This window comes from Pristis pectinata, chromosome 11, assembly GCF_009764475.1.
Source record: "Pristis pectinata isolate sPriPec2 chromosome 11, sPriPec2.1.pri, whole genome shotgun sequence".
Taxonomy (NCBI): domain Eukaryota; kingdom Metazoa; phylum Chordata; class Chondrichthyes; order Rhinopristiformes; family Pristidae; genus Pristis; species Pristis pectinata.
The window spans coordinates 24,494,264-24,512,236 of NC_067415.1; the positions used below are offsets into that span (position 1 = coordinate 24,494,264).

General features: G+C 39.9%; 1 protein-coding gene across 2 annotated transcripts in view; it reads right to left on the reverse strand.

Annotated features, from left to right (window-relative positions):
* Nucleotides 1-16,598, reverse strand: part of kl (klotho) — a 59,173-nt gene extending 42,575 nt beyond the window's left edge. For both annotated transcript variants that reach the window (XM_052026763.1, XM_052026762.1), the window contains exon 1: nt 15,807-16,598. In XM_052026763.1, the coding sequence (XP_051882723.1) occupies nt 15,807-16,526 (720 nt within the window). In that variant the 5' untranslated portion in view covers nt 16,527-16,598. The remainder of the gene's footprint in view (nt 1-15,806) is intronic.
* Nucleotides 16,599-17,973: the final 1,375 nt, after the last annotated feature.

Genomic DNA, 17,973 nt, shown 5'->3' on the forward strand with positions numbered 1-17,973 from the left:
GGATTGAGAAGCGACATTAACAAAAAAGCACTTTAATTGCAATTAAAAATATTGTATACAATATATTGTTTTCTTGTACTAGTTTTAATTATTTTTTTGAGTTGTGGGCACCATTGGCAAAGCCAGCATTTATTGCCCATCCTTATATTGTCAAATTAGGATGCTGTTTGATTGGGTACTTGCAGGTGGTGATGTACAATGTGCCTGCAGCCCATATCCTTCTCGGTAGTGGAAATGGCTACTGGGAAGCTTTGTAGTAGTGGTCTAGACAAATTACTGCAGTGCATTTTGCAAATGGCACACACTACAGCCAGAGTGCAAGCTATGGAGTCACAGAATTATGACTCCATAGCTTGCTCCATAGCTCCCTAGAGTTATATAGCACGGAAACAGGCCCTTCAGCCCAACTGGTCCATGCCGACCATGATGCCCCATCCAAGCTAGTCCCATTTGCCAGCGTTTTGCCCATAACCTTCTAAACCTTTGCAATCCATGAACCTGTCCAACTGTCTTTCAAAAGTTGTTATTGTACCTGCCTCAACCACTTCCTCTATCAACTCATTCCATATACTGACCACCCTTTGTGTAAAAATATTGTCCCTCAAGTTCCTATTAAATCTGTACCCTCTCACCTTAAACCTATGTCCTCTAATTCTTGATTCCCCAACCCTGGGAAAAAGACTTGAGTACATTCGCCCTATCTATGCCCCACATGATTTTATTCACCTCTATAAGATCACCTCTCAGTCTCTGACACTCCAAGGAATAAAGTCCTGGCCTGTCCTATTTCTCCCTATAACTCAGTCCCTCAAGTCCTGGCAAAATCCTTGTAAATCTTTTTTGCAGTCTCTCCTGTTTAATAACATCTTTCCTATCGCAAAGTGACCAAAACTGAACACAATACTCCAAGTGCGGACTCTCCAGCGTCTTGTACACCGCACCATGACCTCCCAAAGTTTATACTCAATGCCCTGACTGATGAAGGCCAGTGTGCCAAAAGCCTTCTACACCATCCTATCTACCTATGACTCCACTTTCAAGGAACCATGTACTTGAACTCCAAGGTCCCACTGTTCTACAGCACTCTCCAGGGCCCTGCCATTCTCTGTGAAAGTCCTTCCTGGATTTGACTTTCCAGGTATATTGTACAAAGTAAAGGGTTATTCTTAATTTGTTTGCGGTGTCCATGTAAAACAATTTAAGAACAAACAGAATTTTGAAAATATGACCTTTTACGTGCACTGAAGCTGATTTATAGTTAATTATAATGGAAGTTAATTGACAAGGAATGGAAACATTCAGTTGTAAATAAAAAGGTTAAAGACTCAATAACAGATCAAAGTTAGGGTCTGGTGAGTACTCCAGATTTTGGAATACACTCTGTAAACCTCTCTATCTCTTCACTTCCTTCAGGAGACTCCTGAGATTTGGTTACCTGTACTGTTATCGTCTTATGTGGCTAGTGTCATTTTTCTTTCAACAATGCTATTGTGAAGCACCTTGGGTGGTTGTACTATGTTAAAAATGGAAGTCCTTGTTGCATTAGCTGACTGTAAATTAAATCAGGCTGGATTTATAACACTTCACAATTGTGATGCCTTGTTGAGAATGATACAATCCTGACGTCAATTCTAGCGTCACTATGATTAAGTCAGTATGTGCTGACTAAAGATCTAATTCCCCATTAGGAATCAATGAACCTTTGTAACAACATCCCTGAAGGAGACATCAGTACAATTCAATCAAGTGAAGTTAATCTTGAATTGTCAGGCAGTGCAGAATGCTTATATTTTAACTACAGCAAATCCATGTCAAGTGCAACAGGTGAGGGAAAATAAAAAGCCTACAAATAATTAAACATGTTAAGAAGAGCATTTATACTATTGCTACTAAACAAGTAGTCACCCAAATAATTTGTAATTGTATTAATGACAGTGCACATAAGGTAAAAATTATGGAGGAGAAATAAAAGGAGCATCCATTCTAACCAATGCCATACATAAAGAAGGAAAATAAATAACATTTTATTGTAATTAAGGCTTGTAGATGACACAAGTGAATCATCACTGCTGCTCCAACAGGCTTCACATAGGAAAGTCAAAAGGATGATACCATTAAAGCTTTATTTGAAAAAGGATCATGATAGCTTTGGGTGGGTGGCTTAGCCCACAAATCACAAAGCCCGTGGAAAAATCATGGTCAGAGGGAAGCAGGCAGATTAAAGCAAACTTGCTCAATTTTAACTGATTAATTTATTTAGTTTCTGCCAAATAGTCACAGGTAAAGTCATCATAACAATGGCTGAGTGGCACACAATGTCCTGCACAAATAGCTGATGATATCGATGATGTGCAGTTTATAAAAAGTACATCGTTGTGGGATGGAGTCCAATCCCTAACGCAATGCAAATAGTCCCCAATAATCCCCTGTCCCTCTACTGCTGTTCCCAGAATCCACAGGAAAAAGAATGATGCACTATTTTTCTCATATCTGGGTGTTAATGAAGAATGACATCAGGTAACTAGACTTGGATGAAATTCGTCAGAGCACCTGAGACCTGAGTTGCTTTGTATCTCCTAACCAAAGATTTTAAAAAATGTGAAATGAACAGTACAGACTCTGAATCAGGAACTATCAGACAGCAAACTGAATTCAATGTCAAGTCAGTTAGAGGAAGACTGTTATTAGTTTATGAATTAGAGAAATCACAGACAGATAGGACTCTCCAACAATAGTAAAACTAAGGAATGAAATTCCATGCTTGTAAAAAGTAACTTCAGACCCAGGGTGTTGCCTGGAGTAATAAAGACTAACCATGCTGTTAAATAGAATGGAAAAGTCTTAAGTTTATGTGCTGTTTATCCCTTTCTATGAAAAAGCATTTTACATTTTATAAGAAAATGTAGGAGTTTGCATGTTATTTGGAAAAGAATAAAGGAATCTGAGAGTGCTAACACGTAAATCACTAAAAAATGCAATGTGGATCAATAAGGTAATAATAAAAGCAAACCAAGTACGTAAGAACATATGAAATAGAAGCAGGAATAGGCCTTTCAGCCCCACAGACCTTTCTGCCTTTCAACAAGATCATGATTGGTCCTCCACCTCAAACACCATAGCCTGCCCCACCCCCAAATCACTTGATTCCTTTAACAGATAGAAATATTTCAATATTTCAATCTTTGACTGAACTTCTACTGCATCTAGTGTGGACAATTCCAAAGATCTACAGCCCTCTGAATAACTTCTTCCTTATTTCAATCTTAAATGGCCTACCCTTATTTTGATTTTGTAACCCCTAGTTCCACACTCCACACTCCAAACATCCTATATCCACCCTGTCTAGCTTTCTAGGAATTCTGTATGCTTAAATGATAAATCATTTTTCTAGATTCTAAAGGATAGAACCCTAGCCTACTCAATCTCTCCTCAGTGACAGACCTGGCACCCTGGGAACTCGTCTGGTGAATCTTTGCCACAGCTCCTCTGTAGCAAGTACTGTCTCTCCATTTTTAGATAAGGAGACCAAAACTGTACACAATACACTAGCTGTGGTCTACCAAGGCCCTATATAATTGTAGTAAGATATCTTCACTTTTGTACTGAAATCCTATTGCAATAAAGGCCAACACATCATTTGCCATCCTAGTTGTCTGCTGCACTTGCATGTTAGCTTTCAGTGCCTTGTGTACATGGACAATATCTCCCCATTTAAAAAAAATTCAGTCTTTTTGATTTTCCTACCAAAGTGTAAACTCCATATTCTCCACATTCTATTCTTGTATTTCTATTATCACACTGTGTCCACTAAAATAACTTGCCCATATCCTAAAAAGCCTTTCTACATGCTCATCAAAACTCACATTCCCACTTAGTTTCACGTCATCAGCAAACTTGGAAATGTTACATTTGGTCCCTTCAGCCAAATCCTTCATATAGATTTTGAATAGTTGGAGCCCAACTAACAATATCCTACTTGTCACAGCCTGCCAACTCGAAAAGGGCCGGTTTATTCCTATTCTTTGAATTCAGCAATTCTCCGAGTGCAAGATTTTCAAAGTGCGGACTTTGGTGAGTAAGTGGGTGAGTTTATTTTATTTTAAATTTATCAGTTAACTCCAGTAAATTTAGCTTTAACGTTACATCCTCAGATCTGTATAGTTCTCGGGCGTGGCTTTCAGCTGAGGTAATAAACAAATAACCTTGAGAGTGTCCGCTTAAGAGAAGCCGGTTACTATTGGTTACCAGTTAATTTAAGTCACCTGACTCAGCTTGTGGTACAAGTGTGTGAAGGAGAGGCCCACTAAACTCAGAGTGGTTATAGTGAAGTGTTCCTTTGAGTATGCCTTTGGTTATTTTATCTTATTAGTTAATATATTAAAATAAACAAGGAGTGATATTCACTGTTGGAGGGATAGGCTTCAAAAATGAAGACCTTTTGCTATATTTCTGTTCAATCTTGGCCAGACCGCACTTGAAGAAATGTATGCAGCCATATTATATGATGGATATAGTGCTTCAGGAGATAATGCAAAATTGGATTCACAAGGATTATCACCAGAACTACAAGGCTGTAGCCAAAAGGGAAGTGCAAGACAACCTCACTGCCTTCACCAGCACCCTATCCCAGTCACATACCATCCTGATTTGGTCACATACCATCCTACTGTTCTTTTATCATCACTGGATCTAAATCCTGGAACTCTCTACTCAATAGCACTGTTGCAGTACTCTTACATGAGGAACTGCAGGGTTCAAGAAAGCAGTACACCACCATCTTTTCAAGGGCTAGGCAATAAATTTAGGGCTTGGCAGTAACTCCTACATAAGGTTAAAAGAAATGATTGCATCTCTTTCCTGTGACCTAAATGAGGTCTCTAAAATCATGGAAGTTTTCAATAAAGTAGACATGTCCCACAAGTGTTTCCAGTTATAAGATTGTTGCAAAATAATCAAATCAGCAATTTAGAAGAAACCTCAAAGTAGGTCATGTGCTTCACTGCCTCCGAATATGAAGGTTCAGCTATCTGGTCATGTGCTTCACACTGAAAATCTTGCTTTAGTGAGCAATCAGCCCTTACCACCACCATGGAGAAAGAAGAAAAGAAAGAACAGCAGAAAGAATATTATAAGCAGCTGTGACATTGGCAACCAGTTTCCATAGCCAGCATCCCTCTTATAGGAGGAAGTATTGAAGCAAATAAGAATAGGAAGACTTACTGTCAATAAAACTTACAATGGCATTTAAGAACTGTTAAGGGTTCAATGTTTGTGAGGAGGACAGTTCCCTTTTATTGACCTCTGTACCCATCTGTGCATCTCCCATTGAGGAATTCTTGACCATCTCTGAGTCACGTCAGATTTCCCACCTCACCCTCAAATAGGCATGTCACCCTGAGTGGATAGTATTATTAATAATAAAAATGAGGATATTACAACCACTTCATGAGGCCCCATTCTTGTAATAATTTCTATAGCTAAATATTCAAATTCAGCTGTTATTCTCACCAGATTTTTAACATTTTTATTCTACTAATCTGCTGCTGACTATTCAATCAGTTTTTGATCTTTCTCCCTCCCCTTGCTACTCTCAACAAACTATAAAGGATGGTTTCAGCCCTGCTCATATTTTGTCTTGACTAAAATTACAATATTAGCAAATACAATCATTAGCTCTCTCATGTGCTACAGATGGAGTTTGACAAACACTTTGCTATCCTACAATGTGCAAATGTTTTAAGAAGTATATGAATCAAGATAATCACTGGCTCAACTAATATTGCAACATTAGCAGGTAACAGTCCTCAGCTCTCTCATGTACTATAGATGGACTTTGGCAAACGATATGCAATCCTACAATGTGCAAACATTTTACAAAGTAGATGACTCAAAAAAATCACTGGCTCAACAAATACTAAACAAATATAAGACCAGGGTTTCTGATTAGATTATGGATAATTTATGTGTGATCCAATAAGCTGCACAAATGGAAGAAATTTGTTGTTTTGACTTTCAGAACATTTAACCAGCTTAAATTGTCTTCCTCAAGACATATATGTACAGGTGACCCCTGCGTTATGGCAGTTTGGGTTACAGAAATTTATTCTTACAGAATTCACAATTCACTACCTCAAAATTTGACATACAGAATAAAATTCACTCTCACCGAATTTATGTGAAACAAAGTAAATAAATAACTCATGTTTCTTGACACATGCACAGGTGATGCAGCTTTGCATTATGGAAATTCGCGATGCAGCTTGCTTTCTGTGAAGACAACACCCCCTCAATGGATTGGGTTAAGTGAAGGTCATGATAGACGGTAAATTAATTTGATTTTTGCTTCAAGGTTTTGTTGAAAAGTCAATGACAAACGTTAATTCTGTTTCTCTCTCCACAAATGCTACTGTATCTGATCTGCTGAATATTTCAGACCTCCATCATGCACAGTATTTTGCTTTTCATTTGGCTCTTTGTTTTCCATGGTCTTGTGTTCCTGTATGTTGACTTAGAACTACAATGTTGCCTTTAGTACAATACATTTTAAAACAGCAGCTATCTTGCTATCTTGCAAGTTGGAACCCAGTGTTTTAGTTTTCAACAATTTAAATATTTCTAAGCCCACCTCTTGAACCATTATAAATGCTATACATACTATGAAAATTAAACAATTCTATGAATATTTATAAATCTTAACAATATTAATGGATCTTTTATCATAAGCTAGCAATCTAATTCAACTAACAGGATAAAATTTTATAAGTCACAGATGTGTTTTAAGATTTATTTGTAGCTGGAAAAATTACAATATATTAAATAACTGCTCAATCATTTTTGTAAAATGCTAACTATTTTACATACTCCAAATCTCTGCATTTTATTTATTTGTATTTCCTACTTTCTTTTTCCAACTATTATTTTTACTTCCTGGGAGATCTTCAAAGTGATTCTCCAAACCTATGCCACAAGAACCTTCAGGCCAATGAAAGAGGCAATAAGGCCTTGATTTAGTATCTCGCCTAGTTGATAGCCTCTCCAACTGTCTAGTGACCAGCCTAGTTAAGTCTCAATAATGGGCCTCATACCCATAGCCTTATGCATCAGAGAAGAGTAGGCTACCCTTGAACCTTGTAAATGTAGCAGAGAATTTGTATACAGCAAGTCTGATGAACAGCAATGAGATAAGTAACTTGTTAATATGTCTATCATGTTGGAATGAATATTACCAGGGCCCTGCTCAAGCTTGGCCTTTACCGTCTTCCTTATCTCTGCATTTCTCAGTGACTTTTTATAAAAAAGCAACATTAGTTTCCACATGTACACTAAAGACAACTAGCTCCATATCACCATCACCTTTCTTGATTCTCCTCCTTGTTGCTTGACCAACATTCGGTACTAGATAAATAGAAATTGCCTTCAATGAATTTGGTCCTATCACAAATCATTTACTTGCCACCCACTTCATCCTTAAATCTGAAGATTGTCTGAAGCTGAAACAGGCTACTCAAACCATGGTGTTGTATTGACTACATGATAAGCTTTTGATCATAAAATGCACCAGTATTAAGGCTGCCTATTTCTAGCTCAGTGGCCCCATCTCAGTTTATATGCTGCTGAGATCCTTGCCCATGGGTCTGGTACCTCTAATCTGACTACAAACCTCTTAATGTATCTGTGCTCCTCCAATTCTACCACCTCGGGCTTCCTAGATTTTAACCATCCATATAAAATAAATCAGCAATGTAATGGAATACTCGCCATTTGCCAAGATGAGCCTGCAGCTCCAAAAGCACTATCCAGTTTGTTTAGCATCACACTTTCCATCCAAAATAGGCAGTCGACTACTAGTGTTCCAAGTCTGCAGTTTGTGGTGTCTGAGGCAATTCATCGACTCATTTGATATCAACTCCTGCATCCACAGTTCCTACCAACACTGTCCAAGGTTCAGACTGTTTTGACCTTGAATTATATCACTGTTCTTATAACCTCTCGTATGTGAATTATATCATTGCTGCTTCCACATATTGGGGCTCCCTATCTAACAGCAATGTCAAAGTATCTTCATCACATGGACCACAGCAGTTCAGGAAAACAGCTCAATGCTTCCCTTTGCAGGGGGAAGTAGGAATGGGCAATAAACATTGGCCTTGCCAGTAATGGCCACATTCCGTAAATGAATAAATGGCTGAGGAATTACCCCCTAACTCTTTTAACCTCTCTTATGTGGGGACTTGCTGTCAAATTTTGATTGGTGACACTCCCAGAGACACTACATGAATGCACAATGTTGTTGAACTTCTTTTTAAATACCTTGTGCTCCTTTTTAATAACTTTGGATGGAAAGTGTGATGCCAAACAAACTGGATAGTGCTTTTGGAGCTGCAGGCTCACCTTGGCAAATGGTGAGTATTCCATTACATTGCTTATTTATTTTTTATGGATGGTTAAAATCTAGGAAGCCCAAGATAGTAGAATTGGAGGAACACAGATACATCAAGAGGTTTGTAGTCAGACTAGAACTGATTTCTAAAAGGCAGTAATTCTGACACTACAAAACCCCTTTAGTACTGGTACTGAAATATCAGTGTAGATGCAACAGCAACATTGATTCAGGAGTGAGGTTTCCAATGTATAACTTCCTTAATCAAAGATAACAGCAGTCCTCTGAGGTAACCTTCTGACTCAGAGATGCAAGTTACTGAGCCAAAGCTGAGTGAAGTAAGCAGAGGGCAATAAATAATCTTTGTTTATTGTTCCAAGATTATCTATGTTTGCAATTAATGCAAGATTGCTCCAAGCAACTCTGTTCAATTTACCACCACCTACTTTGTCTTCAGTAGCAATCTAAAAGTCATGAGAAACAGAGTAGAGAGCATTTTGAATAACATACTCATGTTCATTGTTAAAGCAGGAAAATATTAAAACAGAAACCTTAAATTGAATTGACCACCAAAATTATAATGTCTTTTCAGGAATTTTATTTAGGCTTAATAAACAAAATTTCTTTAAAACTCAAAATTTAAGTTTGGTAATTGGTGATTGGGACTGATGAAAGTCTCACAGTGTGTTGCTTACTCTGTGATGTAGACTTTATATTGTACCAGCAGTGCACGACATATTGATGCTATAGGCCATATCTGGTCCAGGTGGTGTTCTTGTTCACTCCAACTCAGTGTGCAGCAAAGCTCTTGTGCCTTCCACCTTCATACTTGTGTTTTCCTGGAGTCAGTTCCCAGAGTTAATTCCTGACTGGCAAAGCTCTGCACAGCACAGGGAGTGCCTGCTGTAACTGGTAGTCTCCACCCCGCAGAGATGTTTCTTCAGCAGGCTTAGCCCTGCTCCCAGACTTGCTCACCATGAAGACACAAGGGACTGTAGATGCAGAAATCTTCAAGATTGTTTTTTGCTCACCTTGAAAGCTGACAAAGAGCTTGGAACATTTATGCATCTGACCAAAAATAACACTGAAAAATATTCAGAATGATCAAACATTTGCTTTACTAACTATATCAATAAAGGGTAAGAACATTAGTTTTGAAAATTAAAACACTTACACTAGATACTTTAAAAAGAGTTAAGTGTTTAAACATTTTTAAGTTAAGAAGTTCATCAATTAATTCAAAGAAACTTATTTGAAACATATTGTTTCTCTCTGTTGAATTGCTGCAGTTGCTGAATCTGTGGCAAGTCTAACCAGACAAGGGTTCAGTACCTAGTTTTCCCTGGAAACTACTGGTTAACTACTGGGAGACGGGTGCTCCACCACTGGTGTCCATGAGGAGCCCCACGTCAAGACCGTAGTTGAAATGACAGTTATGAAAACTTTCCAGGGAGCTGAGGACTTCCATATTTGAGAGAGTGGCCTTCAAATTGAATCAGATTGTTAATCTGGCTTTAGAGTGTAAATGTTGTGCACCATGGCAACAGAGTAGCAATTTAAGAACTTTGTAACAATGTGTATAGATTTAGACATATGTCTTACTCTATTACAAATTCAAACCAAGATGAAAAGAATCATTACTGCAGCTCATTCATAGATAATTGCTCCATTTTATTTATAAACACAATTTAAAATTTTCTGTGAAAGAATTTAGTGATAGACAAATTCAAAGCAATCAATAGCTGTTGAACAGAAGATACTATTTTTCAGACTGAATACACAGACAAAGGAAATTGTAACCAACATTAAATGAACGATAAACTGAAATAGTAACTCTTTTGTTCAGTGAATGAAACAATGACCAAACTGGATTTAATAAAAAAAAAATCAACAGCCCCTACAGGGCCAGATTTCTGCTCACTGAGGGAACAATACTCTGCTCTAGTACCAAAGAAACTTGTCTATAAAACTTCAGCACTATGGTGTGGACTTCTCCTTGCCTGGCATCTATTAGGGGACTGACTGAATAGAGAAACAGTGATGACTTGAACTGGTTTAGCAGTCGGTCAGATTACACACCACATGATACAGGCCCTTCCACCCACCAGGTCCATGCCAACCATCAAGTACCCATTTACACTAATCTCATTCTTTTATCTCCCCTTCTTTGCATCAACTTCCCCCAGATTCTCCCATTCACCTACACACCACGGCCATTTAACCTACCCAACCCAACCAATTTGGGATGTGGGAGGAAACCAGAGCACCCGAAGGAAACCACTTGCAAACTCCACAGAGATAGCGCAGAGGTCAGGATTGAACCGAGGACTCTGGAGGTGTGAGGCAGCAGCTCTACTAGCTGTGCTACTGTAGCGCCCAGTTTTGCTTTTAATTATATAGTGGGAATTAGGCTTCTTATATGTAAAATTAATTTGTTATGGCCACCAACATCACTTGTAAGTGATTATTGCTCATTCTGCAGTTAAAAACTCAATTACACCTCAACCAACAAGGCAGACCATTTTTAGTATTATTACTTAACAGTGAGAATAACACATAAGAAGTTGAAGTCCACAGATTGTGGAAGAGCAGGAAACCATTGGAAGCAATTTTGGGATTTAACCATGCAAGGGTGCACTGCAAAAGTCTGTGCCAATTCCCTCAATTTAAACAGTAAATACTGATAGCTTCTCATTATCTTAAGCTCCAGGCCACTAAGTGGTTTAATATTGTATGCCTACCCTATGCTGCAGTGCTGGAGGTGTTGGTGACTGATTACTTGGTTTAGATAGATCGATCGATCGATCGATCTATCGATCTATCGATCTATCGATCTATCTATCTATCTATCTATGTATGTGTCTATCCATATGTGTCTCTGTCTATCTATCTAATCTATCCATCTATCTAATCTATCCATCTATTTATCTATCTATCATCTCAAAGGACTGTATCTTGGAATAAATAATCATATGATTATTGGCTTAAAAGCTGGGTGAGAAATCATTGCTCCAATTTTCTGTATATTTGGATCATAACCTAAATATGTAAGTTGCATTCAGTCAAGAGCATATCATATAATATACAAATGGAAAGTAAAGATTGATAGCAACAGTATCCATGACTGTCATATTTTTCCTGACAGAACTTGTACTTCCATGAAGTAGAATGAACCTTAACTAGATAAGCCTAATTAATAAAATACATATTATTAGTGAAAAAATAACTGAAGCATCACCTCGGGCTTATTTTTAAATCTAATCTGTTTTTGGAACATTTTGGTCATGAGATGTTTTTTTTTCCTTTTGTAATTCAATAATATGTGATTTGAATTTATGTACTAGTATCTAAAGTCTGAGTACAACAAGCATGCAGGTAAAATGCTGATAAAATCTTCTTTTATTCTAAAGCAGTCCCCTGTAGCTAGGAATAGCATTTCTACAAAATCACAGCCAATTCACACACACTGTGCTCCACCAAAGGTTCACAAAGTTTCCCACCGCATTGCTGAACAACACAGAAGAGAAAATCTCAGGAGCTGATTTTCCTTCTGTGCTGAGTTAGCTGGCCTCTGCTAGGGAGCAATGGGGATTCTGTAACTGACTTCAGTGCGTATTGGTTAGGAAAAGGGGAACAGACCAAGTTTCCTATTCTCAAGCTCAGCTTCGTTCTCTGTTGTGATTTGCCCATTGACAAATTTGCCTCCACATGTACGCACATATCTGAATATCATTTATCATCTGAAGGAAGCATTCAGTTCATGTAAAATGTAAAAATGAATAAATGCATCATCAAATCTTCACCTTTCCATCATTCAGATTCCCATTAAATTATTAAACAAAATGTCATAAGATTCTTCAACAACCTGATTCAATACAAAGTGAATCAAAGTAATTTGCTCTATATCATATCACCTTAAAACATGCATTTTAATTCATATGCAGAGTGTACGTAACCAATATATGTGAGTTTTCCAATGGGTAGTTTGACAGTGCATGGATTTTACTCCTAACCCGATCTCATACCAAGCTAAGTTTATAATAGTCCCAGCCTGTTATCTCCTAATTTTAATACCTAAACAGCACTGAGATGTGAGTGAAAAAAACACATCACATGTGGACAAGCATTTTCCTGCTCTCTCTGCCACTGTCATGTCAGTTCTGACAATGTTTATATTAAGCACCAGTGCTTCCAAAATTCCTTGTTATTCCCCTAAAATGAGAATACTCCTTTACTACAGTTCACAGGGTTTTCAACCTAGTTTATCCCATTTCCTGTCCTTCTGCCTTCATCTCTTCCCCTCCCCACCACCTGGTTCCCCTTGCCCTCAGTTTCCACCCTAATAGTATCCACATTCAAGTAATTGTGCTTCACTATTTCTGCCACTACTAAGCGCATCTTCCCCTTCCCTTCCATATCAATGACTCCGTCTAATCCTTCATTACCCACAACAAGCCCACCCCTTCCCAGAGCACTGTCTATTGCAAGCACAGGAGATGCGAAGCTTGTGCTATTACCAGTTGCAGTCCCACTATCCAGACCATAAGCATAACTTTACGAGTGAAGCAGCAGATGACAGTAATAGTTCCACTATTATCATTCCCCCAAATCAATTTCTTGTTTATTTCTTAGGCAATCCCTTGGGATCGAGGTCGACTTGTTTCAGCTCCAGTACCGTGTGTTTTGCAATGACTGACAAGATGGAGTGCTTCTTCCACCATTCACACTGGGCTTCTGTGTGCTCCTGACACATGGAATCAAGATTTTTAATGCTTTCCCAAATGGTCCTTCTCTGCTCTGAGTGATCTTGAACCAGGGATTCCCAGCGGTTAGTGGGGTTTTGTTTCTTTATTTACCTGGTTACTGCCTGCTAATCCCTTTCAAAATTGTCCTTTTTGTCATTTAAGTGCTCACACTTTTGCTCTTTCCTGCACTCCTCCCTTTACCCCCTTCTGCATTTGATTAAAAACTGTTGCTTCATTTCCAGCTTTCTCCAAATCTGATAAAATGGGCAGATTTTCCACCGGAGCACAAGTTCCTCTCCACTGGAGACCCGCTGACCTGTGGTGGTGCAGGCTTAAGCCAACAACCGAATCTTACACCATGCCACATGTGTTGCCACTGCCTCCGCACCATTCCTGTGGATTCCCAATTGATCCAACAAGGCAGCACCAGCTGCCATAGACTTCCCAGTTCTCAGATTGGGATGTTTGTCCACTAATCCTGTGCCTGGCTAGTCCTGGGACAAGTAAGGTGGGCTCACTAAAATCAATCTGAAGAATTGGGTGCTGGTAGAACAGTAAGCATATACTTGTGATTCTTAGAACTTACTGAAACCTGAGACATTAACTGTTGTTCTTTCCAAAGACACTGCCTGACCTGCTGAGTATTTCCAGCATTTTCTGTTTTTATAAAAAGCAAATTTCATCATTTTATTTAAAAATATGTCAGTGCTTTTTAAATTTTAATGATTTTAATATTTCTCATTGTAGTGTTATTTGTAGTTCCTGGGTGTTTTTGAATATGGTGGATGTCAGTGGAGCACTTGACAGGTGGTGACCCAGGGAGTGGAAGAGGCAGATCTTCACTGGCTGTCAAAGTCCTTCTGTCAGCACAGCCAGCCACTTGCATTAAGAGAGGCGTGTCCAGCACCAGGCTACACCAGATCATGTCCCAATGCTGGGAGCAGGCCTCCCTGCAAAGGACTGTGTCTGGGACCTCACTGAATAAATGGCATAGTCCATGGCAAAGGACCAGTGATCTCAGAGCAGTAGGAGATCTACAAACACCCTCCCTCTCCCTCTCCACCTGCATTATTTCTTCCCACCTTCCCTGCACTCTGTTTCTCTCTCCACAGATGCTACCAGACATCCCAGGTATTTCCAGCATTTTCAATTCTTATTTCAGATTTCCGGCATTGGCAGTATTTTACTTTTCAGCAAGTATCCCACTTTCAGAAGTGACAAAGAACAGGCAACCTAACTCCTTCATCAGTGGAAATACATCCAGTCTGAAAACACTAATTGCTCCATGCCAGTACCTTTATCATGTTCAGTATTAGAGATTCTTAAAAACATAGTGGAGTATGTTTTTGCTCATGTTTCACCTTACGGCTTGCTGAACTGAACTTTGAAAACTATTCCTGGACTTGGAGTTTGGGAATTTGCCACACACACACACAAGAAGAGTTTAGTTTTTGGGGTTAATGTTCAAGGTTTAACATTTTTACTTCTAACATTCTTTTATTTTTCTTATTATCATAAATAGTTATTAATAAAGTAGTTTTTAACTTATCACATGACTCGGAGTGTTTCTTTTGTTGCTGGTTCGTAACAAAATTGGGGGCCGTAAATTATCCCTTGAAAAACACAAAGAACAGGTGACACTGATAGATTGATTCCTGAAGGGATAAAGGTAAACAATACCCGGAAGCACATGGATGTAGCGCAAGGTCCAAGCTTGTGAAAAAACTACCGTTCAGAAGTACTTCATCTAATTTATGTCATATATTTTGTAAGATTAAGATTAAAGAGGAATATATAGTTTAAATCAAATGTGTTGTATTATTTTCTTATAGAAATGGCACTGTAATCCCATAAAAGTTAACTAATGTGTGCAATATATTTCCATCCGCCCATCCTTTCATCCATGTGAAGAGTCATCCTACTAGACAATATTTTTCTCTAGGTCATAGTTTTCATTCGAATATTAGTTTTGTAACACATTTCTATCCTTCTATCTTTTTCCCAATTCTCGATATGTTTTCCACGTTTGCTCATCCAACTATTTACGATCTAATCATCCTATGGAATATTGCATCCATTTTTAATTATCTTTCTGAACGTTAAATTGTCACGTATACAGCATGCACGTTCTGCTCAGTTCGTCCATCTATGTCATTTCATTGCACTGGCCCATCCAATCTGTCCAGTTTGTTACACCTGCTCCGTTTAGGGCAAGTGCTTTTGCTTAACTTCCATGAAGGAGAGCAAAACGAGCGATGGATATCAACCATCGCACGTCATCATTTTGTTATATTTTATATAACAAGGGGACAGAGTTATCCCATACAGGTCTCTTCAAAGCTAAACTCGATCACCTAGATTGTGCCAATTTTTTCACAATATATTTTCCTTTTTTCCAGAGTTTAGTTGAACATACTTCCGCTGTCCATGCAAGCACCTTAAATTTTACGATCAAACTATATACGAAGAAAAAACAAAAATGCAGTTCCCCGGTACACGCGCTGCTTAAGTGATCAGTTTAACAGGTAGTTTCAGCTCCGATAAAAGTTTATTTTCCTTGCGATCGACCTCTCTCCAGACTGCATCCTATGCACGGTCATCTGATACTCTCCGACAAAAGTTTTCAGGGCTAAATATAATGTAGATTCCTAGGCATCATTCAGTGTAAAGGAGGATCTTACCTTAATCAGATTATGTGCCACTATGTACGGTACATTGGGAGCTCCCTGAATACCAGGAGCGAGCTTCCCCGTACCGTACCCATGCCAAGCCAGAGCGTAAGGATTGTCTATGGTGATCCAGTACTTCACTCGGTCTCCGAAAGCTTTGAAACAGAACTCGGCATATTCACTAAACCGATCCACCAAGGTTTCATTGATCCAACCTCCGTACATGTCCTGCAGAGCCTGGGGCAGATCCCAATGATACAGAGTCACTATGGGCTCAACACCAATGTCTCGGAGTCTTTGGATCAGGTGGATGTAGTGGCTCAGTCCAGCTTCATTGCGATTTGAGACCAGACCATCTGGAAAGATCCTGGACCAGGCAATGGAGAATCGGTAGTGTGTGACACCCAAAGTCTGAATGGCAGCCACATCCCCCTCCACATTGTTGTAACTGTCACTGGCCTCATCTCCATTGCCACCGAGCTGCTTGCGGGTGAAGGTATCCCAGACCGACTGACCTTTTCCATCCTGTTGCCAGCCACCTTCTGTCTGGTAGGCTGATGTCCCCACCGACCAGATGAAGCCCTCGGGGAAAGTGTCGTGCAGGAAGAGATTGTCCTCAGGATAGGGCAGACTGGCAAACCTGGCCCAAGTTCCCTCTCCTGCCCCAGTGTCCCCGTTCACAGTCAGCAACCATGGGCAAAGGAGGAGCAGGGAAAACGTTGGTGGCTTCATGCTGTTGACCGGTGCGTGGTAGACATGGCTTAGGTTCCTGCTGTGGTCTAAGTGAAGGGGATCTGGCTGGGAAGTGACACACACAACATGCCCACATCTCACACGCATAGGTTTATCGTAAGGCTCATCAGAACACGGGCACTTTCCATCCAGGGACATCTATTAATAATTACCCACTGAGTGCTCTTAACCAACAGCCTGGGGCACAGAAAGAGGGAGAGAGAGAGAGAGAGTGCAGCCAAGTGATACGCGGTCATTGAATGGCCCGAAGAATTCTGCTAATTCAGGAGAGGCAGCCGCGGGCGAACATGTCCTGTGCTGTTCTGTCCTCATGCTCACTCGGAAACTGTACAATCATCATTTCTTATTGTATGAAAACGAAGGAGGTGCCACGGAGAACAGAGTCATCTTCCTCCTGTGCGTCACTGGAACTGTCCACAACATGGCATTTTGGAAGTTAGTAACGGGGAAATCATTAAAAGTACAAGTTTTGGTGCAGATTTCAATCAGAAGTGCCTGCCTCCAGTCGGGCGGCTGAACCGGGGGCTGCTCAGCGCTCACATTCAAAAACTCCGCGATGGATCCAAGTCACCCGGAAGTTGGAGAAAGCGTGTCTGCTGAGTACTTGAGCAGTGTTTTGGTGAACGAGTTCGCCCACCCCGAGCGTCCGTTTACTTTGCAGCTTCTCGTTGCCCAGTGAGCCCGCTCCACCCTCCCGTGTGATCGTTCATCGCACTGGACACTTTGAGCCCCGGGACTTTGTAAGTGACCGCGCATCGCAGCAAAGACTCGGTTACTTTCGAAGAGGTCAATGAGAGTGCGCGCTGCTTGCCCCCGAATTTCATGGCTGCTTCATAATGCTCAGTTTAGGTTGAGCCGCCCAACATCTGGCTGATCCTTTCACTAACAAACTTCAGATTAAAATATTTCTCCCCGGGTTTATCCCCAGGACGATCAGAAGCCCAGTAAGGTGGATCTTACTTTTAAAAAATACAGAGGAGAAACATATATACAAATGTTATCTCCAACATCTAAAGAAATACATATGCCATTGTCCTGTGCAACTGTTCGTTATTGAAATAAAATCAAAAAATGCTGGTAACACCAGGCAGCATGTGTGGAGAGAGAAAACACAGCTCAAGTACCCAGCAGACACGCTTTCTCCAACTTCGGGTGTTTCAGGGCAAAGACTTTTGGTCAGCTGTTGATCAAAAAACAGAATGCTGGAAGTACTCAGCCTGTCAAGCAGCAGCTCTGGAGGCAAAAAGTGTCAGTTGACATTTCCAGTCCTGGCCTTGCATCAGGACTGAGGGGGAAGGGAAAGATTGCCAGTATATAGCAGGATGGGTGGAGGAAGGGTAGAGGTTGGTAGGTGATAGGTGGAACCAGATTGGGGGGGGGGTGTGGGTGGGTGATGATGAGCAGATGGAAGCAGGTGATGGGAAGG